Source organism: Fusarium phalaenopsidis, assembly GCF_050370095.1.
Source record: "Fusarium phalaenopsidis strain FUZ10S chromosome Unknown contig_32278, whole genome shotgun sequence".
Lineage (NCBI taxonomy): Eukaryota > Fungi > Ascomycota > Sordariomycetes > Hypocreales > Nectriaceae > Fusarium > Fusarium phalaenopsidis.
Window position 1 is genome coordinate 341543 of NW_028145417.1, and position 21904 is coordinate 363446.

Sequence of the window (21904 nt, forward strand, 5' to 3'; positions counted from 1 at the left end):
AAAAAAGCGGCATATCCTTCAACACTCCGCTCTCCCCTTCCCTCCAAGAGAGAAGTCATTACTGTATTCTTTTACGCCTCCACAGAAGATCACTCGCTTCTTCTTTGGGTAATACCGAGCGCCCAGACAATGCCGGGTGTTCCGTCTGGCAAGGGCTGCGATGCCTGCAGGAAACAGAAGAAAAAGGTTCGTCAGCCAAGCAGAGTAAAACTTCATGACGACTTTGATTCTTTCTAACCCGTCGATCTATAGTGCGACCAGGCAAAGCCCGCATGCTCGAGATGCGCGAGGCTCAACATCCCCTGCATCGGCTCGGGAAAGCAGCGATACAAGTTCAAGGTCCAGACGCTCGAGATCGGCTCAGACAGCGGAAGTCCACAGATCGTCGACACAGATGAGGACACGTCCAGTAGCAGCTCCCAGAGTTCTTCGTCCCCTTTGAGCTTCCAGGCTCTGGTCCGGACGCCCAGCAGCCCGACAAACACTATTACCAACACTCTGATATCACGCCTGGAGATCACCGACCTGCGGTACGACATTACCTGCTACGGAGACTTTCTACGTCACATCCCCGCTCGCCTTGGTCGTAACGAGGCCCTGGATACGTCTGCAGATGCCTTGGCCACCACGTTTTCCACCCTCCACAGACCACAGGGCCACCAGTCGGTAGACGCCCTTACAAAGTATGTGCGCGCACTCAAGTCCCTGCGAGTGGTCCTTAGCGATCCCCGCAAGGCCCGAACCCCAGAGACCATGTGCGCCGTCTACCTCATCATGATCTGCCAGGTGGGTGTCCCCTTCAGCCCTACGGTTCCTTGGCTAACGCGTCTCAGGGCTGGCTCGGCAGGGAAGATGATCAGCACACGAGCCATGGAGAAGGCTTGGCATATCTCCTTCGGGCTGCGGCTCAAGAGAATTGGAAGGCCGGTTTCGAGACGGAGATGGTCTTGACATTTTGTGTGCCAGTGGTATGTTTCAGTCCCCCCTATTCGATCATTTAACTAACGGGTCCCACAGATTATAGAAAGCATCACAAACCCCAAAGTAAGACTAGACAAATGGTTCTGGGACATGCTCGACAACTTTCGAAGATCCAACCCCCCGACGAGTACCGCAGAAGGCGCCCAAGCACGAAACGTCAGAGAAAACTCGGGAGGGATACCAAGTCTCCGCATGCGCAACCTAGGCATGATCCCAGACTTTATAAACCAGCCGGAGCTGCACCGGATGGAGATAACATGCGCCTATCACCGACTGCGCCTGGACATGGAGAAGATGTCGCACATCGTTCAGGCTGTCAGCTTGCCTCCTGGGTCCTCGCCCACGGTTATGCAGCTACGGCTCTCGAGGTCTTATTACTCGGCATACTCGGTGTTGCTTTGCATCATTATTATAATCAACCACCTTATGCAGGCATTTGACCCATACAGCTTGTCGCTGGTTTCAGAGGGTGCTTTGTTCTGCAGCGAGGTCATCACCATGGCCCACAACATTAGCCAGTACCGACCACTTGGAGCAAGCCACGTGCCCTTGACTCTCGCAATCGCATGGGCGGCAACAGACGAGCCCATCATGAAGGGGCAGCTGGAAGCACTGCTCTCCGAGTACCAAGAAGACTGGACGGTGACCAAGTGGCTGACGATGGGATACTGGTGGAGGAGCAAGTTTGCGGAGCTCCGTGAGCGATTGGCACCAAGGATCCAATCTCAGGAGCAGGAGTTGGCGTTGATCAAGGAAGGTGAAGCGGCACATAATCCTGAGCAGGCTCCAGAGCAGTGCTGCGTTCAATAGAATGGGTGTCTGGATGATAGTCACTGCGGGGCGGTGACATACTGCCTGCGGGCGGTTGATGTCGATCATGTATCATGACTGGGATTGGTCTTGGGGAGCAATAAAGGAATATATCAGGAGTACATCGGGGTGAACAGGCAGGGGGTATATAGATTGGACCCTGGATAAAACACGGTTTCAATTCGCTACAGTAAGGGGTGTGAAGTGCATGTAAGCCAAGCGTCTGTCTAAGTATACCACGTAGGCTCAGGATACTCCCCAAGCAAGTGATACCTCCCCAACTCCCGATTCTTGTAAGCAACAGGATCATGCAGCGTATGCGTCCTAAGATCCCTCCAGAACCGATCCAGCCCAGCTTTAGAAGCCGTAGCCCTCGAACCCGTAACCTCAAACACGCCAGCAGTGACTTTGAGCCCTGTGTCGGTGGTGACCACCTTGAGGCTGGCGACCCATTCGGCAAACTCGCCGCGCTGCTCGGCTGTGACTTGGGATCGGTTGGTGGAGTACTTGGCGTAGATTTCGTCGGTTTTGGCGATTACCTTTTCGGCCAGGGCTTCGGCTGCGCGGATGTGGGCGAGGAAGTTGCCGTAGGTAGAGAGGATGTAGAACTCATCAGTGGCCTTTTCCTTGTTCTGGGACTTTGTTAGGCATGGGCGGTGGATTCGAAGTCGTAGCACTTACGTCGCCGCCGTAGGGCCAGGCTCGGGTGCTCTTGAGGGTGTACTGAGATGCGTACTCGAGAGCACCAGCAGCGATGCCCAGGTACAGGTTGGCAAAGTTGAGCTGCACACTATCATAAAGTTAGTAAGTGGGTCTTTTTCTAAGTTGGATATAGACTCACGTAGGGAGAAGCAAGCTGGCAAAAGGAATAGCCAAAATGTTAGGATCAGGCTTCTTAGCCTCAGCATCCCACCCCAGAGCATCACTCCAAGGAGCCGACACATTCTCGATGTTGACACTTCCAGACTCTGTCAACCGCACACCAATGTTATCCCAGTTATGCTTAAACTGGATACCGGCCTGCTGTGTAGGCACGACAGCAAAGATGTGCTCTTCCTTTTCTCCGTAGACGCCCTCCAGAACGGTCAGATCTGAGATGACGCCTCCGGTGCTGAAATTCTTGAAACCGTTAAAGACGATCTTGTCACCATCAGAAGTGATCTTGAGATCGCTATCACGGGGGTTGACGGCTCCTCCGACAAAGTAGTTGTTGGTGATGACGAGCTTTTGCGTTCTATCAGCTTGCTCAGGGCTGCCGACGACGTTGGCGGCAGTTGCCCAGACAAGATGATAGCCCAGGAGCATACCAATCGAACTGTGGTTATATCAGCATAAATATCAATTAAAAGGCAAAGGTATTCTCACCCATCCTTCTTGGCAACCTCCCGAACAGCCCTAAACCCAACACTCCAAGGTTGCTCGCCACCACCATACTTGGCCGGACCAAGAATCTTGAGCAGACCGGAATGCTTCAAAAGAGAAACCTCGGCCTTGGGAGACTTGTTGGCCTGCTCACGGACGACAACGTCCTTGGCTAGCACATCTGCAACATCTTGGGCACGCTTGATCCAGCCCTCAGCATCCTTGGGAAGATCCGACCACTGAGCCTCATACTCGGTGTAGACGGCAGGGTCTGTACTCTCAAAGGTAGGGGTAGCCATGGGTAGGGTTAGGTTGGGGGCAGTGTTTAGGTGAGGTTATTTCGGTGAGGGGAATGGGTAAAGCTATGCGGGTGGCAACCTTCGACTTGTAGAACTTTATAGATGTTGGGGGGAACCATCAGCCATTCAACTTCAACCTGTTCGTGCATTGCATTGCGTTTCTTGAGGTCTGCATCTCGTTATTCGTAAATGCAGGATCCACGCGGCTCCAATCGACCTCGGCACTTTCAAGGTGAGCAAGTATTCAGCTGGTTCATGACGAATCTTGATCTACAGATGGTGTCAGGTACGCGTGGGATGCAGACCTCAGCTCCAGCAAAACTCGTACGATCTACAATTCTCTCAGAGGAGTGAATTGATGTTATCATTTGAGGGATGTTGTGATTGGTGTTGTGAGAGTTGACGTCTTATGGAGCTAAAATGGTGAGTGGTAGATTCGGCAGTGTTCGGTAATGGTTGACTACCCCGGTATTCGTGAAAGATGGAAAGATCTTATCAGTAATTGCGGGACTTGATGTATCTCATAGCACTTCTGTTACTATGCCGGCGCCATGTTGTTGGGTTGACAGATGCAACTCCTCTTGCTTGCCTCGACCCACCCATCCTCTGTCAACACAACTGTCCTTCTTGATAGTTGTATCCATTTTAGATAATATCCAGCCCAAGGAATTCTTAGCTAAAAGCCCCGAGTTTATTTCGTCCAAGAATTCTCCCTCACCATCAGCCCATGATAACCAAGACGTACCTGACCCACCCCAGCAAGCACGCGATCAGGGTAGCACTATTGTGCAAGCCGGTGACCCGACAATCCGACGGCACTCGAGCTTCCCCTCAATTGCGTAATTCTAGATAATAGCTCTTATCATGCCTGTAAGAATCACCTCCATCTTGGCTTTATGAGGTTATTCCTGCAGCTTCTCTTCAACCTCTGCATCCACGTTGAGCTGAACCAACAAACACCATGTCAACCGAAACGTCTGCTGCGGCTGTAAAGCCCAAGAAGCAGCTCATCATCAATGCGTTTGTAGAGTCTTGCAGTGGCCATCAGTCTCCAGGTCTCTGGAGGCACCCGGATGATCGCTCCTGGGACTTTAACAACATCAGTCACTGGGTGAAGCTTGCGCAGTTGCTAGAAAAGGGAAAGTTTCATGGCATCTTTATTGCCGACGTTCTCGTGAGTTAAAGCAACCTTTTTTCATACTTGGCTTAACTGACAATGAAAGGGATCTTATGATGTCTACAAAGGACCTCGAAACCCAGATCCTGCCATCATTTCTGGCGCTCAATGGCCGGTCAATGAGCCATTGGCCACCGTGCCTGCTATGGCAGCTGCTACAAAGAACATTGGCTTTGGTGTAACTGTTGCGACTACTTACGAGCAGCCATATCATCTTGCGCGCCGTCTGAGCACTGTGGATCACCTCACAGGCGGACGACTTGGCTGGAACATTGTCACTGGCTACCTTGACTCTGCTGCCAGGAACTTGGGACACACAGAGCAGCCTAGCCACGACGAGAGATATGCCATCGCTGAGGAATACGTCGATGTCACATACAAGCTCTGGTAAGTCGTCTTTTCAGTATCATTGAATTTTAACTGATCTCTCAGGCAATCCTCATGGCGTGACGATGCAGTCAAACTAGACCGCGAAAAGGGAGTCTACACTGATCCTTCTCTCGTCCGTCTCATCAACCACGAGGGAAAGTACTACAACGTCCCAGGCCCTCACATCTGCCAGCCATCCCCCCAGCGCACTCCTCTCATCCTGCAGGCCGGCACCTCTAAGGCAGGAAAGAACTTTGCCGCCAAGCACGCAGAGGCAATCTTTGTGGCCGGACACAGTCCTGCCGTGGTTGCCAAGAACGTGGCGGAGATCCGCGCCCTTGCAAAGGAGCAATTTAACCGTGATCCTGCATCCATCAAGTTCTTGGCCATGTTCTGTCCCATCATTGGGAAGTCGCAAGAAGAAGCAGATGCGAGATACAAAGAGCTTGTGAGCTACGGTTCTGAAGATGGAGCTCTGGCTTTGTTTGGTGGATGGACAGGTATCGACCTTGCTCAGTACGGCGACGACGAAGAGCTTCGATACGTCGAATCCAACGCGATCCGCTCAGCTGTCGAGTCTTGGTCCAAGTCTCTGCCTGGCGTGCCAAAGTGGACAAAGCACACTGTAGCAAACCACATCAAGGTGGGCGGACTGGGAGCCACGGTGGCCGGAACACCGGAACGTATCGCCGACGAGATGGAAAGGTGGATTGACGAGGCTGACATTGATGGCTTCAACCTGTCTTACGCCCTCCTTCCGGCCACTTTTGAAGAGGTCATATCTGATTTGCTGCCTGTGCTGAGGAAGCGAGGTCTCTTTTGGGATGACTACGCTGTGGACGGGGGAACCTATCGGGAGAACCTGTACGGGAAGAAGGGTCTTGCGAGGCCTCCAGCGGATCATCCGGCAGCACAGTATCACTGGACCAAGGATCAGGCGTAAAATATTCTATAATCAGATTTATGACAACACAAATAGGTTGCATTTGCCTTGCCAGCCTCAATACTCGGTGCCTGACCGGGGCCGACCCTAGTGCGACTCAACATGGTGCCCCTGAACACTAGTAAGCTCGTAATATATACGATTCAGCCTTGTGGGGTACGTCGCTGCGTAGAGTACGAAAACTGTCGGTTAATAGACGATCCTATGGAGGCTGAGTCAGGATGACAGTTGACCATTACTACACTGGGCATAACCAGCCGCCAGCCAACCGCGTGTCAATTAGGGATTCTCTCAACACGATACATCGACACGGAGAACTCTTGAGTGATCTAGTATATTTAATGCGCCAAGAGTAATTGAGTTGAAGAAACTACGTCCTATCCTCTCAGTGCTGCATCAACTTTGACCTCCTCTCATGATGCTCTCCCAAGCCAAGTTACCCTTTCTTATCCACGACATCATCTCAACTTTTGCCGGCCTCACCTTCATATTTCGACCAGCAGCTCAACTATCACCTCTCACACCATCCGCCTCTCTTATCCTACAATGCTACGGCGGCCTCATCCTTTTCACCAACCTCATCGCCTTTGTCTTTCTGACCAGGCCTTTTGACGAAACATCACGCCTCGTGGCCCTTGCATTCGCGTTTTGGCACTGTTGGCCTACACACAGAGCTATAGTTCGGCTAGTCTATGGGATCGAAACCAAGGGAGAGCTTGGAAAGACGCTTGGAGGACCAGCTGTTCACCTGGGTGTTCACAGTGTTCTCATTGCAATGTTTCTCTGGTCCGGATTGATGACATGACATAAAAACGGTTCCAAGTGTTTGAATAGATGGCAATAGGGCGTTTTGATGGCTAGTGTAAAGTATAGAAATTACAGTACAACTACAGGATTCAGGTGGTGGAAGATCGGTGGAAATAATCTACGAAATAGTGACTTCAGGTTGTCGAGCTGAGATACTCCCCTTTACAAAGTTTCAAGCAAAGTTCAATAAGCCAAACCAAATATAACTGGAAAGCCAAATTCTGTACTGGAGTCGTCACTTTTGCTACCTCAGCCAACAGGACATTCAAATTCGAGCATGCCATTATAGCCATAGAGGCAGCCAATGTTTCTATGCCCGCCTATTTCCACTTGGCCCATAGACATTTCTACTGCGATATGAGAATACGTCAATGTGGGCCGTGTAAGCAGGAGGCGAAGTAAGGTGCAGACAAGCGGCGCTCCGTTTTCCCAACATGGGCTGTCAAGGTCAGCTCTGCATTGTAGCATGACATCACAAGCTCGGATGTTTCATTGCTCAAATGGAGACCAAGAGCCCTCTTGTAAGCTATAAGACTCATGACACATCTCATCGATCAAGTTTGCTATTGATACTGCTTTACTATCCACAATGGCTCCTCTCATACCTCGCATGCACCTATTTGAAATTGATGACGAACCATGGTGAGTTTCAGGATCAACCGTCTTTAGAAATTGCAAGACTTCTCACATCATGCTAGGTTTCCATCCTCTCTGCGTGTGATAGTCCAAGCTATTCTCGCCCAGACATGGTCCATGGATCTCCCCATTCCTAGTCGATCGCCAGCCCAAATCGCAGCATCAAAGCTCATCCAGCACCTGGATTCGTCCCTCTCGTCACTGAGATTCGTCGACTTTTGCGCTGGAGCTGGTGGTCCGTCACCACTTATAGAGCGACAAGTCAACTCGTACCTACGCAGTAGCAACCGTGAAGGAGTCGACTTTGTTCTGACGGATATCCACCCAAATATCGACGCCTGGGCACGTATATCTAGCCAGAATCCACGGATAACTTATGACGGCCAGAGCGTGGATGCATCTCGGGTTCCCGACAGACTTGCCCAGTCCAAAGGTGGTCACGACGTCTTTCGTCTATTCAACCTGGCATTCCATCACTTCGACGATGATTTGGCTCACCGCATTCTGGAAGACACGGTTGAACGGAAGCAAGGCTTTGCTATATTTGAGCTCCAAGACCGCACTGCCTTGAGCTTTATAGCAGATCTCATTCTCCCAGTCGGGGTCATTCTGTCAGCACCCTACTACGCCTTGAAATGGAGAACTCCATCCGTCTTCATATTCACATGGCTGATTCCAATTATACCCTTGGTCTTGATCTGGGATGGAATTGTGTCTTCACTACGTACAAGAGAGCCGGGGGAGGTTGAGGCGCTCCTTCGTAGTTGCGGTGCGGATGCAAGTGGATGGGAGATGCGAAGTGGAAAGGAAACGTTCTTGTGGCCTTGTGGTCACCTCAACTGGATCATCTGCCAACCGGTAAAGCAGTGATAAAAAATTCAGCTTTTCCATCTTCATTCAAGTTATCTCTCATATTAGATAGACCTTCCTTGCAACTACAACAGACAGAACCATCAGTCAGTTAAACCTGGTAGTGTTCTGGAGCCTGGAGGCCGTCTCCCTCTCACTGGTATTCACACCAACTCTACAAATCCAACTTCTGATCCAACAAAAACCTCACAAGTCCTCTCTGCAACGCACAAGGCGCAGCACCCCCATGATCCTCCCCCTCAAACTCCCACCTCCAAACCCCCCGCACGTTGGGCGACTCCTCCATCCTCGCTGCCAGCTCCAGCGCGTTGTCCTTCATCCTCCTCGCCGCAGCCCACTTTTGCTTGCGGTTAAACGTCTCGTCAGAGTCGCCGGGCTGGCGGATCAGGGTCTGCTCGGCGCCGCCAAACATGACGAGCAGGCGCGGGGCTCTGCCCGTGGGGGGTTCGCGCTCGTGGAACCGGGCTTCTTGCTCTCGGACGATGCACTCGTGGTTGAACCAGATGGAGGGACTGGCAGCGATGAACGTGTCAAACGCCTCGGGCTTTGTGAAGAGCGCGTTTAGAGTGAATAGTCCGCCATAAGAATGCCCAAAGAGCGCCCTTGGTCCTGAGTTCACCGGCGCATCCGGGAACAAAGTCTCATCGACATAGGGCGCGATATCACTCCGGATAACATCTAGAAAATCATCTGCTCCTCCAAACGGACCCAGGTTAGGTTTTCCATCAGGTCCAGGGGGAATATCGTATGTTCCAGCCGAAGATGGAATGGTGAGATCTCCGGTTCTGCGTTTGTCAAAGACGCATGTATTGTTGGGATATCCAATAGCCACAATGATAGTCCTAGTATGGTTTGTAAACTCCAGACGACGGACAATATCCGTAGCTGTAAAGAAGTAAGCATTCCCATCAACGACGTAGCTAAATATCTGTTAGCGTATTCAACCGTAGAGTGAGGCCTTTTGCTCACATTGTGGAGACGCTTTTCCCAGCGTCATGCTCAGGTGGGATCCGCTCCTCGCTCCAACAAAGAGGCCAAGAAACCTGAACAAGGTAATCCCCTCTCCGCGTCGGAAAGAGAAACTGACACGAGTTGTGAGCGTTGGCGTGCTCAAAAGCCAAAGGAAGCTGCGTCATGATGCCGATGATTTTTTGATACAAAACAATGTTGAAAGGTTAAAGACAGCAGCTCCTGCAGGATGACATGTCGAGCACTGCCACGCTCCCCCATGAATTGCATAATAGTCGACCCATGCATCACGGTGTTGTATTGGCGGAGAGTAGCTCGTCCCTTGGCAACCCGCGACTCCCTACCCAAACAGGACAAGTCGTTCCGCTCGCTTGAGTAATTATAACGGGATGTTCGTTATTTGTGATAATCAGATAAGATTGCGCCCGGAACCGAGCCAACGGGAGCGTCTGGTGTGGATCAGACAGGGACTGGGGAGTACCCGATCTCGGTACGAACATGACAAAGATGAGGTAACGTTAAATGATAAAACGTGGGCATGGTTCGCCTCCGTGCTGTTGGTTGTGCGTGGGATTCAGAGCACGGTTTCTTCAACGCCCCATTCCTATCGAGAACCAACCTCTGAGGTGCAGACATGATTTTCTACCACATCAAGTTACCGTCGCCTAGCTGGAGCGAAATGACTTGGGTCTGTTCGATTTCTCACTCTAACTACCTAGTTGCTGTCCACATGATGCGCATAATCAAGCATCCTTCTCGAGGCCGACTAGCTTGATAGACTCTGTCCAAAGCTTGGATGCCTTATCTTGGTCGTAAATCCACTCAGCGTAGCCGTCGTCGACAGACATGTAATCCGAGTCTGGGCGTACTGGGCCAGCCTCAGCACAATCGTACAGGTACTTGCCACCCTTGCCCTCCCAGTCCTTGCTTACCGCAGCATAGACGGTGGTTGCGGCACCTTGGGCGACGCTCTTGAGCCGCTTCTGAAAGCCCGGATGGTTTCCCATAAAGTCCTTCATTTCTTGAGTCATGTACTTTGCGAGGTTCGTATTGATGACGCCGGGGTGCAGAGAAAGAGCATGCAGTCCTTGGGAACCGTAGCGCCGTTCGATCTCGTTGGCCAGGTAAATATTGGCCGTCTTAGCCTGGCCGTATGCGAGCATCGGGTCATAAGAGTCCGGCTCGTCAAAGTTCAAATCTTCAAAGCGAATTCCTCCGGCGCGATGACCCGTTGAAGAAAGGGATATAACGCGAGAGTTGAACTCGGGAGTGGATGCGGCCAAGAGGGCAGGCTTAAGGAGCTGGAATAGGAGAAAGTGGCCGAGATAATTAATGGCGAGCTGCGTCTCAAAGCCATCCACCGTCTTGCCCTTCGGGGAGAACATAACTCCCGCGTTAAGGATCAAGAGGTTTAGCTTGTCGTTCTGGGCAAGGAGGTCCTTGGCCGCCTTTCTGACCGAGTCAAATGAGTCGAGAGAAATCTCAACCACATGCAGCGGCGCATCGTTAGCATCCGACGCCTGGATGTCGTCGATGGCCTGCTGGCCCTTGGCACGGTCTCTAGCCCCGATGTACACGGTGGCTCCAGCCGAGTGGAGAGCGCGAGCTGTCTCGAGACCGAGGCCTTGATTCGCACCGGTGATGAAGACGCTCTTCCCGATGAGTTTGCCAGTGAGGTTCTCATCCTCGATGATTTGAAGGGCAGTAGGACGGGCGTCGTTGGGTCCCTGAGGGTTGGCGTGAGCTTGGGCGTATCGAGACATGATGAAAAGAATAGAGTTGATTGTGAGAAGATGTGATTTGGATGGATTGATGTGGTGATTGTTGGCTGGCACTTTGGCGGGCAGAAGGCTCGTACTTATACAAGCTCAGGCTATGGTCTCTTGTTGTCACCATGACGTCTCTGTCGGCCACAATATCAAACACGATAATAAACACATGGTAGCGTTAAAACCTAATGCCGAGAAAGGTTATGCTCTCGCAAGCCCACTCTCACAAGTCCGCTCAAGTCCGCTCTCCGCATCTGGTTTCACAGCATTCGCATCAACTAACGTTACGGTAAAGCCAGCCAAACCTTGTTTAGAGCTATTGTCTTAAACATGTAAGTCAGACCACCATCAGGGGCTTAGTTGGCCTCCTTTCCCCACTGCAATCAGCAGCAGCATCATATCGGCCCCCCTGCCAGCAGATCTTGCATCTAGATACCACAGTGCTCATTAAACGTCCTCTATTCATCTCCACTCATCACCTTCACCGACCACTCAGCCAAGTGCGCCAAATCCGACTCCTCAAGTATGCTCATGATACAATCCGCCAGTGGGCGTCCCCAGCCTCGGCAAAACCAATATCCTGACGAAGACCAGCGAATCAAGCAACAGTAGTGCGATAGGATGATGACGGCCAGAGGATGACGGGCCTTGACCAAGTCAAAGAACGCCTGCGAAACCTTGGACGGCCAGATAAAGAGGATCTTGATGTCCATAGAACATGACTCACTGGCAGGAGACTTATCAAGGTCGGTAATACAGCTGATGAGGCGCTCGAGAGCGGACGTCAGGGCCAGTTGGACAAACGGATCTGAGTCAAGGCCCATAGACTTGACTACTCCATCAAGGTCGGATACCCTTTGCAACAACTCCTGGAGATCACCTCTGGCGTATTGAAAGCCACGCCGCTGACTAAAGATGGCTTGCAACGGTCCGGTTCGGATAAGATCGAGGGATGAGCGCATAATTGCCATCATGCCGTTGATCACAGAGAATATATCGACCAGGTTCAACAGCGCAGAGCAGCAGTTATCCTGATGGTGCTCACAGTTGGGGGAGAATGCAAACTTGCTGATAACAAGGAATATGGATGAGACCCAGAGAGCGTGGCAGTTTTGCCGAGTGACGGCCTGCCCAAGGGTCCCGCGCAGGCCTCGAATGGCTAGGCTCTGCTGCTTGTTGGCGAGGGCGAGATAGTGCGGCCGCTTGTCCTTGTTCAGGTACGCCAAGTGGAACGAGGAAAGGGCCATGATCATGCGCATGAGGTAGGGGTGAGAAAGACCCTCCCGCGGAATAACGACCTGGTATGTCGTCACGGCATGTCCCGAGAGGATGGAGCGGCAGGTCACATTGGTGTAATGGAAGATGAGCTCGGCATTTGAAAGCCAGCACTCGGGTGCATCAGTTGGATCCGCCGATAAAAACGGGAATGGGACGAGAGGCGTCCCTGTGGGAGAGGCCAGCGGTCCACTATCCCCTAAGGGTGATTGTGAAGGCGGGCAGGTCTGTGACAATGTCAGTCAAGGAAACAAGCCGAGAGATACTCTTGGTGACTTGCCTTGGCGTCGTCATTGACGGAGGAGCAGCCATTGCCCGGCTGTTTGGGGCTCACATCGTCGAGGCTACAGGGGATCCGGTGTCGGACGCAGGATGTACAAGGGACCTTTTCGTCGCACTGACACTCTGTTAGGAGGCGAGGCTTCACCGATAGAGATGAGGACTACCTGCCTTGACCTTTCTCTTCTTACATCGTAGGCAGCCGTTCCGAGACTTTCGAAACCCGATACGCTTCCTAGGCCGGCCTGGGATGGTCTGCATCGGCGGGGGCTGTATTAGCGAGTTCTCGGATTCGGCCATGGCGCTACTGTGTAGAATTGCGACACCGAGGTGGGCTCTCGGATTTCTTTATATGTAGTTGTTAGGCTAAGTATATTGACCCTGTGCGGATCCTGCGGAGTTTGATTGCGGAGTCAGGATCCGATCCGAACCCGACGACGACACCGAGCTGTGAGCAGGGAGTAGGGCCGCTAGACAGCCCGGTTTTCCCTTGTAGACGTTCATCTCTGACGTGCGCAAGACAAAGAGGTGGAGGACACTGATCAAGATTCTTCTGGGTTTCTACTCTATGCCATGACTGTCTCGGTTTAATCCCGATCTCGGCTCCCATCTCGGTGTCTAGCCCAGCTCGATGCCGGGTTCCCCTCGGACTTGGTTTGCCATCATCTTGATAGCTGTAGAGGTGCTTCATCGATGACGGAAATTTTTGTTTAAACAAAACGAACCGCATCCACCATAAAAGTCGACTGATCCGGGCTCTGGTCATCTGCCCAACGTCAGAAAAGACATGTTTAACAAAGGAGTTTTAAACGCGTGCCTACAGCTAATCTCGAAACGATTTAAGCAAACGAAAGCGTTCTATACCCATCAATATACCCATCAAGCTCATCAATTCCAGCCAATGAAGGAAATCCTCGGTCAATAAATCATAGACCTCCTGACCGTCATCCAGTTTCATAGTCGACGACTGTTTGGTCATGTACCCAGTAAAGACAAGCGTACTGGAGCTCCTAACACGAGCATTTGTCTACTTTTTGCTGGTTGACAGTCAACAAAATTACAGTCAGCCGACATAATCAGCACGACCTTTGTGTGGAAAAAATAAACCTGTGGCTGAATATCCATGCATCATCAATATATACGAAGGATGGGATGATAGGGTCAAGAGGGTCGCTCAAGACTCCGTAGAGAGATCAGCATCCTAGCAAAAAAAACCCATGGCTACTTGTGCTACCAGATAAAATTGAACGATGGTTAACTACCTACTAATATTGAATTAGTGATACAAAATGAGGATAATCTCCTAAATACGACGGTTAAGCGCCTTCCTCATCCAGAACAATTATAAATCTGCTTAAATGGCATAAAGAAACTACTGTACACCAGTAACAAGCTAAGTATTCATGCATTGCATTGAAGTGCATAATTTAACTCAGTTGCCGCTTATTTCGTGGGGTAAACTGACTACCCTGCACTTTCACGTCAATCTATGGCCGGCAGCCGAACCGACACCGTCATGCCGAGGTCTCTTATCTACGGATCAAGAATTAAACTTGATAGCCAACTTAGGCCTTGTCTCCCTCCTTTTCATGGCGAAATGCATTCTGAAGTTTACATCCAGGCCACAAGGTATTTTTGGAGGCTCATTCTGCGGACTCAACCCCTGACGCAAATGCCGCTGAGCTAATGCCGCCGAACCGGATGTCGGTGGTAACAAGCTTCAACACCAACCAGACGCCGCTCGCGTGTTTATTTCAGGTTCGGCCCAAGCGGGGATGACAGTCAGTCTGCTGCCAAGCTCTGCTGCCGTCTTGGCTTCTGTACGGGGACGATCCAAGGCGCGCGCCTGATTACGCCGGCAGGGACCCCTACGGATGCAGGACCGAGTCGGGCTGAAGCCGAGTGAGGTCATTCTACAGAGATGTCGACACTGGGCGTCAATAATGCGCTCAAATACGATGGGATACGAAAAAAAAAAAAAAAAAAAAAAAGACAAAAAATGGGCACTATGATCAGCTCAACATCGAGTCAACTCAGGGACCAGGTAGCTGGGAATGTGCAGTGGCGCAAGCACCCGGAACTAATTGTACCACGCATCGCAAACGGTGAAAGGATCCAGATGACGGGATGGCAGATTTTGAAAAGAGTGATTGATTGGAATGTATACGACGTGCGCATATGTATGCGTGGGCACGGGTGATGTTTTAATTCAAGGGGTGTTGGTGGCTTACCCGTTGCGTATTGCTTAGCCTCGTTGGAATGGAATGACCTCTTTTTTGTTTTGATCTTGTGTCTTGTGACGAGCTTCCATATCGAGCCAGCAAAAGCATTCTTATCATCCGCATTCATTCTTATCAACTTGGACGGTAGCAATCTCTAGGGGTTATCGATCTGTGCTGGGGTGGTTGGAAAAAAAAAAACACTGGATACATGCATAGATATTCCTCTAGTGGATACAATTTCAGCCCGTCCAATCCTCGATCAGGCCTTTTGCATGTGGCCCACGGCTCTGATCAATCTCTCTAGCGGCTCTTCTTGGCGGTGGCCCTCAGCTTGCCGTCCAATGCACGTGGGAGTTGTCGCATCATTCTACGGGGCCCCGTGTGATTGCTTTATCCAAGATAGCGTTCTTGTTGCACTTTAAAATGCCCGTATCTGCTGTTTCTTCCCATCCCGTTCTGTTGGGTTTGAAGTGTCTGTCCAGTCCACAGCCTCCGCTGGACTCTTTCACCTCGACACAGCCACAAGCCCCTGCATGTTAACGAATTGGCGTTTTTTTCCTGCTCCAGCTGACAAGGTTATTACGTCCTTGTCTAGTCCGACGTCATGGCCAACTCGGCCGATAATATGACATGCATCCTGCCGCGGCGATGGCTGCTGCTGCTCCCCACCCCGATAAAAGCCCACACGCGGCCCTCGCCAGACAATGACCCTTTGACACCGCTGCTGCTCGAAAAAGGTTTACTTTTACCTCTTGCATCACACGAAAACGACGACGAGATGGGCTGCGCTACGCAATTCACAAAGAAGACACTGCCCATGGCTTTGGCACTGCCGTGGGTGGCCAGCATGCTCATGTCTTGGATCCCCTTTACCAAGATTGGCTTGTATGAAGCGCCCACGTTCCTGTAAGTTTGATCAACCGCAAACGTCTGGATCATTACTGACTCTCTCAGCACCCTCGCCGCTGTCGTCAGCACTCTGGAGGTTCTCAGCATCATCGCCGTCTTCATCTACACCTCCATCTCCCCAGCCGCCCTCAACGCCGAGCCCGTCGAAAACGGTCGCTCCAGCACCCTGCAGGAAAAGCTCCTCCGCGCATGGTTCTGGTTCCTCTTTGTCAGCCCGCTTGTCTCGAGCATCGTCGTGGTGTTGATGGCGAGCGACATTTCTTGCGACGAGGATGAGGACTTGGATGTGCACCAGCCCATCTGCAAGGTTGGAATTCGACTGATCAAGGCTACTGCCCTTTGCCGAGCTGCAATTATGTGAGTCTACACGAATTCTTGATGTTTCCTGTCTAACATTCACAGCGCCATCTTCCTGTTTGCCATGTCTTCGTGGCTGGATTCACGATCACCCAAACCTATTGAACTTAAGAGCCCAAGGAAATCGTCCAAAGATACCCCCGGAGAGAGCTGAGTTTATGGCATCAATGTCACTGTAAATCGATGCCCAAATGAATGATTAGATATGTCTAGATAACGAACAAAAAACATCATCATACCCAAAATGCCCCCTTCGGCCTCACCGCATCTCTCAAGAAACTCTATCCAGCCCTTGCAATCTCACGATGCCCCTTCTTAGAATCTAGCCCCGAAAACAAAGACACTAACGTCAATAACGCCCCTCATGTCCACGTCTTCGGCAGTTGTCGTCGTCATCCGGGGGTTTTCCACAACCCGAACCGTCCCCCACATCCCGCCTGTCGTCGTCACCACAAGGTCTGAGCGAGACATTGTCGCAAGCAGAAGGACGCATGCCACGGCAGAAACTTTACAGGGAGCCCAAGTTTGGTTCAGAATTCCCACATCTCGCGACAGGATCTCTCGCAAAACTCGGGACCAATCCCGAAGCTGAGGATTCCTTTGCCAAGAACCTGTTGGGCTCCACCGGTAAGCAGGAAGGGAAATCAAATCACTCAGGGCCAAAGCTTTTTTCAGTGTCAGCCCTGCTGGGCAGAATTTCATGTTGGTCGTAGACGATTCGTGCAGAAAGTGATGCGACTCGAGACGATCATGCGGTTTGGGGACTTGTAACTGGCTTAAATGTGCCAATGCCTCGATGACTGCCTAGGGGCTCAAGCATCAGCTGTATTCATCACCGCAGATCAGTATTCCTTTGCTTTCTTTTGACTGACTTTCATGGAGCTTGTTGTTGGCGCCTGTGCAGCCAACACACAGGTATCATACGATCACAGTCAGCAGCTGAGCGCCTCAGGGCAATATCCGAGCCGCCCACCAGCACGACCCGAACATTTTCGGGAATCCTTCGAGCAGCTAATCGATCATTGCTACACAACGACTTCAGGTGAAGCACCATGAGCTATTGGGGTTAACATGTTCATCTCTTACCTCCGCAAATCAGAGCTAGAGCTAGACTCTCCAAACACCAGGCCGCGTCACGACATATTCCCATTTCGACGCCCATTACGTTGACCCATGTCATTACTTTAACAGATTCGTCCTTCAAGCACAATCCCTTCGGTCTCTTTAGCTGGGCGTAACTTTGGCGCCTGAAGGATCTGATCCCGCCGCTGCCAAGCAAGGAAGGATTCAGGCAACCTGATGTGTATCCTTGTGAGGCCAAGGCTAAGGATGAGCGAGATCTTCCCGAGCCTGCGCCACCCGAAATAACCGGCTCGAAACGACATGTCTTTTTCTGGTAGCCCAAAACGGTGGTGGTGGTGTTCAATGCTTGACCAAGATTATGGACATCGTGCCTAAGACCCTGTCCTTTACTTGAGCAATAACTATGAACTCGGCGGATTGACTCGCAAATAGAAGTATAATGAGAGACTCTGAGACGACATAGGGGTACTAGGCTACGCTTTCTTACGCTCTTCATACCTACCTAGGGGTAGGTATACCCAAGACGGAACTACAGACAGGATGACCAAGCTGCATTCGAGTTCCACCAAGTTTCAATATGTACTTGGCCTAACGGGGCGTAGTTACGCCCCTGAGGCCCTCCACCCATGCATTCGACCATGAGATGAGGCCCTGACTTGATGCGCGGCCGGACTGCACCCCTTCCCCAGAGCATTTGATGACATGCCATCCTCTTACTCCGGCTAATAGAATTATCCAGTCGAGTCGTTTCTCGGGGAGGCACGCACGCGTCAGCTGAGTGCCCACGGCCGCTTACAAAGGTGACGCACTCAACCTGGAGAAACTCAAAATGTGATGTAACAGGGTACCCCAGCTTTGCGGTACCGTTTACGCACCGATCATGATGTGATCTAACGGCCAAATTCCTTAAATGTTTAGCCAGGGAAGAAGCTTCTAATCAATTAGTGTTTGGGTAGTTTGGCCTCCTTAGTTGCGGCGCTTATCTATCCCCCGAGCCAGAGCACGGGGTGATCGACGAACAAGCGGTGAAATGAGTGACACATTAGCCGCCGATGTAATTTTATTCTTGATTTGTGTTCCTTTTTGGGATAATCCACGCCTGATAAGCTTGCAAGTTCCGCCTTACAGCCAATATTAGCGGAGAGTCTTTTCTCGTGCTTGGTCGCTCGCTTAACTATCCCCAAGCACGCTTTTTGAACAACCCCATAAGACACGATGATAAAGGCAAATCGGATTAAGTGCTTATAGAAATAAGCAGAGAGGTAGGTCAGCTCATCTCACGACAGTATTGGGTTGTTCTACAGGCTTTGTAATCACGGGGTTTTAGCCTCAAGCCATTGTCTCTCCGAGTCATGTGCGACTCTACTCAATAAACACCTCATTTGACCACTATCACAAACTCAAAACCTCATCCAAGTTCAACATGCCTCACAACATGGCCTTGATGTCTCTTCCTGATGAAATATTACTAGAAATCTTTGCACTTTTCCCCAAGCATCTTCTTCTTCGTCTAAGATGCGTCAGTCGCGCCTTCTGTCTCCTCGCCACGCCGGGTGCGTTTCGAAGCCTCCGACTTCGGGCCTATCGCGATGAACCACAACGCTTCGTACAAATTGCCACGTGTGAAAGGCTTCGGAATAATGTTCGAGAAGTCACTTGCGATACTTGGAGTGGTCCAGATTTGGATAGACGAACCATCTACGATATAGAGGCTGTTCAAGCCTATTCGGATTTCCTAAACGCGCTACCTTATATCGCCTCGTTCAGGAATCTTGAGGCCTTTCACTTACGATTTGGTACCGTCCAAGAAGAGGCACGGATCATCCGAAGAACAGTTATCGAGCGTGTCTTTCAAGATCTGGCAGGGATCTCGCTTGACCACCCATTTGGCGAGAAATCTCACCCATCTCTTCCTATTGACCCTCCTACTCCTATTCAGCTCAAGATTCTTACAATATCCAACCTGGAGGACAGCATAAATAGTAAGCTTGTCAATTCAGAGGCATTCCAAGCTATCATCGGCTCACCATGTCTCGTTGACCTCCGCCTTTACCTCGCCACCGATACCAAGAGCCTCACACAGTCCTCCAGTAACAAGTGTTCAGATCAGTCCGACATGTTTGACTCACTCCCATATACCTGGCTCACACCCTCGATTTCTGGAAACCTTCGGGTCCTCTCCCTCTACTGCCACAAACCATGGGGTTGGTTCCCAAAGATGGATTTTCGACTTGTTGGCGCCGGTGACGGAATGCCCAACCTCAAAGTGCTCGCTCTCGGAAACTATACATTTAGCCACGAGTGGCAAGTTGAATTGGTTGGGTCTCTGGGTATAGAGAAGCTCTATCTCGATGGCTGCGCCATTCTTTTCCAAGCCAGCAAATGGAGGGGCATTCTGTTGGATCAGAGCGAGACTGTGCTCCAAGGCTCTGATGGGAGAGTGCATACCTTCTCCAATAGTGGCTACTATGTCAAGCCAGCGACACCGCGCTCAGGACATGTAGCTGAGGCCATCCATGGAACCATTCGTTGGCATCATCTACTCTCACATTGGGCAAAGTCCATGACCAACTTACGAGTCTTTAAGATGGGAAAGGGGCACTGGGATGATATCCCGAACGAGGCTATCGATCCGAGTTACTATGAGAGACTCCATATGGCGAGCAGTCAAGAAGCTGCAAGTCAACCTTTTACTCATCAGGGCTTTCGACGATTTGAGTATCCGTCTCCAGGAACAACTGGTAGTGGCATACAGAAATACGGCACAGGCGCTTCTGGGGATGGCGAAGACATGCTCAAGTATGTATACTGGGCGGAGGAGTACACCGACTATGATGAAATATGGAAGAGTCGAGAAGATGAGCGGAAATCTGTTACAGAGGAGCAGTGGCATAGGAAGTATGGGCAAGATGAGTGCAGAAAACTCACAGACGAGGATAGGGCGAGAGATGAGGCAGCATTGGAAGCGATGATTTCTGCGGTTGATGCTAGAAGAGCACGCATGGACACATTAGGAACTTGAAGGGGGGCACAGAAAGGGGATTTAGAAGCAGATTAAGGCCGAGTGTGTTCTCAGACTTGAGCCAATGGGCACGAAACCGTTGATAGAGCGGCAGTCGTTAGCAAGAGGACCTCGAGATGCTCCAGACACCTCAATTCGATGTAGACAAGACAAACTATAAGCCCTCCTTAAACTCGAAGAATGGCATCTGCAGACCTGGAAACAATAGTAATGCCAAGATGGTGAACGCTCCACTCGGACAAGGTTGTTGTTCAGCTGAACTCGCCGCCTCGGCTAGTGATTCATCAAGCTTCCCCACTCGAAGCGGAGGTGCGATATTTCATCTTTCAACATACTCAGTAGCCCTATTCATCTCTACCATCTTTCTAATAGCACCTGATTGCACCCTTCCTCTCTGGAGACTTGGAATTCGATCAACTATCACCATGTTGATACGACTGGATAGCCTCACTGAGCAAGCCCGGCTACTCATCAATAGCCGGCTGGACGACCTCGACTCGTCTCTACACCATCAGATCAATGAAGCCATCCACTCCCATCCCGAAACCGCATACGAAGAATTCTTTGCCCACGATACCATCACCAAATACCTACAAGACCTCGGCTTCCAAGTCACAAAGCACGCCTACGGTCTCAAGACCAGTTTCGAAGCTTCACTCGGCTCTGGCGGACGGCAAGTCGTCTTTTGCGCCGAATATGATGCTCTACCAGGTATTGGACATGGCTGTGGTCATAATCTCATCGCTACAGCAGCCGTCGGCGCGTTCCTTGGTGCAGCTCACGCTCTGGCAACATTAAAGATCCCTGGCCGTCTTCGTCTCTTGGGAACACCAGCCGAGGAAAACGGTTGCGGCAAGGGCAAGCTGATAGAAGCCGGTGCTTTTGATCCTCCCGAAGACGTCGCCGCCGCCATCATGGCACACGCGGTACCTGCATCACTGATCGACTCAGACACAGGGGTAGCAGGCCTGAGATTAATCTCAAGTCACCAATTCCGTGTTGAATTCAGAGGCCATGCGGCACATGCAGGCGGAGAACCTTGGAATGGTGTGAATGCCCTTGACGCAGCTGTGGCTGCGTACAGCAACGTGTCTCTTCTTCGACAGCAGATTCATCCTGATGAACGTATCCACGGTGTGATTGAAGATGGTGGCACAATCCCTGGCGTCATTCCTGACTACACTCGGATGCACTGGAACGTGCGAAGTCCAACCATGGAACGAGGGGAGAAGCTCCTCCAGAGAGTCAAGGCTTGCTTGGAAGCTGGTGCAGCTGCAACAGGTTGTCAGATCAACTACATCTTGCAAGTTCCCGGTCTCACGTTCAACCTTGTCCTATGACTAACATTCTTTAGTTCTCCAATGTACATGGACCTGAGAGTCAACCAAACACTCTGCAAAACCTACGTCCGAGACATGGCACGACTTGGACAAACTGTCGCCTTGAACATGGCCGAGCCAGCAACAGCCTCGACAGACATGGGCAATGTATCTTATCTAGTGCCCAGTTTCCACGGCGCTTTCGCCATCACTTCAGATCCTAATGTGGCCATCCATAGCCCCAAGTTTGCCGAGGCGGCCAGCACGGATGATGCTCATTCCGCGGCGATAAAGACGGCCAAGGGGATGGCTATGTTGGCGATTAGAGTATTGATCGAGGAGAATGTTGCAGCTGGGGCGAGGAGAGATTTTGAGACTGACAAATAGCCTGTTAGCGAGCGCATCGAGTCTTCGAGAAGCACAAGAACCATGATCATCTTTGGGAA

The 21904-nt window shown here is 51.1% G+C and overlaps 10 protein-coding genes across 10 annotated transcripts; 6 read left to right on the forward strand and 4 right to left on the reverse strand.

Annotated features, from left to right (window-relative positions):
- Positions 1 to 129: 129 nt before the first annotated feature.
- LRP88_00711 (Zn(II)2Cys6 transcription factor domain-containing protein) lies at positions 130 to 1791 on the forward strand (the record flags this gene model as incomplete). The annotated part of the gene is made up of 4 exons (XM_083237416.1): positions 130 to 186; positions 253 to 786; positions 834 to 968; positions 1018 to 1791. The coding sequence occupies 4 exons, from the start codon at positions 130 to 132 to the stop codon at positions 1789 to 1791; spliced, it is 1500 nt and encodes a 499-aa protein (XP_083105921.1).
- A 227-nt stretch (positions 1792 to 2018) lies between these two features.
- LRP88_00712 (acyl-CoA dehydrogenase/oxidase) lies at positions 2019 to 3452 on the reverse strand (the record flags this gene model as incomplete). Its single annotated transcript, XM_083237417.1, has 4 exons — positions 2019 to 2423; positions 2473 to 2581; positions 2633 to 3106; positions 3157 to 3452. 4 exons carry the CDS (start codon positions 3450 to 3452, stop codon positions 2019 to 2021), a joined length of 1284 nt encoding a protein of 427 aa, XP_083105922.1.
- A 961-nt stretch (positions 3453 to 4413) lies between these two features.
- On the forward strand, positions 4414 to 5941 carry LRP88_00713 (luciferase-like domain-containing protein; the record flags this gene model as incomplete). The annotated part of the gene is made up of 3 exons (XM_083237418.1): positions 4414 to 4626; positions 4676 to 4999; positions 5108 to 5941. 3 exons carry the CDS (start codon positions 4414 to 4416, stop codon positions 5939 to 5941), a joined length of 1371 nt encoding a protein of 456 aa, XP_083105923.1.
- A 2467-nt stretch (positions 5942 to 8408) lies between these two features.
- Positions 8409 to 9390, reverse strand: LRP88_00714 (Alpha/Beta hydrolase protein; the record flags this gene model as incomplete). The annotated part of the gene is made up of 2 exons (XM_083237419.1): positions 8409 to 9182; positions 9235 to 9390. The coding sequence occupies 2 exons, from the start codon at positions 9388 to 9390 to the stop codon at positions 8409 to 8411; spliced, it is 930 nt and encodes a 309-aa protein (XP_083105924.1).
- A 576-nt stretch (positions 9391 to 9966) lies between these two features.
- Positions 9967 to 10986, reverse strand: LRP88_00715 (uncharacterized protein; the record flags this gene model as incomplete). The annotated part of the gene is made up of 1 exon (XM_083237420.1): positions 9967 to 10986. The coding sequence occupies one exon, from the start codon at positions 10984 to 10986 to the stop codon at positions 9967 to 9969; it is 1020 nt and encodes a 339-aa protein (XP_083105925.1).
- Positions 10987 to 11450: 464 nt separating this feature from the next.
- Positions 11451 to 12846, reverse strand: LRP88_00716 (uncharacterized protein; the record flags this gene model as incomplete). Its single annotated transcript, XM_083237421.1, has 2 exons — positions 11451 to 12436; positions 12738 to 12846. 2 exons carry the CDS (start codon positions 12844 to 12846, stop codon positions 11451 to 11453), a joined length of 1095 nt encoding a protein of 364 aa, XP_083105926.1.
- A 2700-nt stretch (positions 12847 to 15546) lies between these two features.
- On the forward strand, positions 15547 to 16038 carry LRP88_00717 (uncharacterized protein; the record flags this gene model as incomplete). Its single annotated transcript, XM_083237422.1, has 2 exons — positions 15547 to 15674; positions 15723 to 16038. The coding sequence occupies 2 exons, from the start codon at positions 15547 to 15549 to the stop codon at positions 16036 to 16038; spliced, it is 444 nt and encodes a 147-aa protein (XP_083105927.1).
- Positions 16039 to 18540: 2502 nt separating this feature from the next.
- LRP88_00718 (F-box protein) lies at positions 18541 to 20139 on the forward strand (the record flags this gene model as incomplete). The annotated part of the gene is made up of 1 exon (XM_083237423.1): positions 18541 to 20139. The coding sequence occupies one exon, from the start codon at positions 18541 to 18543 to the stop codon at positions 20137 to 20139; it is 1599 nt and encodes a 532-aa protein (XP_083105928.1).
- A 425-nt stretch (positions 20140 to 20564) lies between these two features.
- Positions 20565 to 21479, forward strand: LRP88_00719 (M20 family metallopeptidase; the record flags this gene model as incomplete). The annotated part of the gene is made up of 1 exon (XM_083237424.1): positions 20565 to 21479. The coding sequence occupies one exon, from the start codon at positions 20565 to 20567 to the stop codon at positions 21477 to 21479; it is 915 nt and encodes a 304-aa protein (XP_083105929.1).
- A 108-nt stretch (positions 21480 to 21587) lies between these two features.
- Positions 21588 to 21845, forward strand: LRP88_00720 (uncharacterized protein; the record flags this gene model as incomplete). The annotated part of the gene is made up of 1 exon (XM_083237425.1): positions 21588 to 21845. One exon carries the CDS (start codon positions 21588 to 21590, stop codon positions 21843 to 21845), a length of 258 nt encoding a protein of 85 aa, XP_083105930.1.
- Between the last annotated feature and the right edge of the window lie 59 nt (positions 21846 to 21904).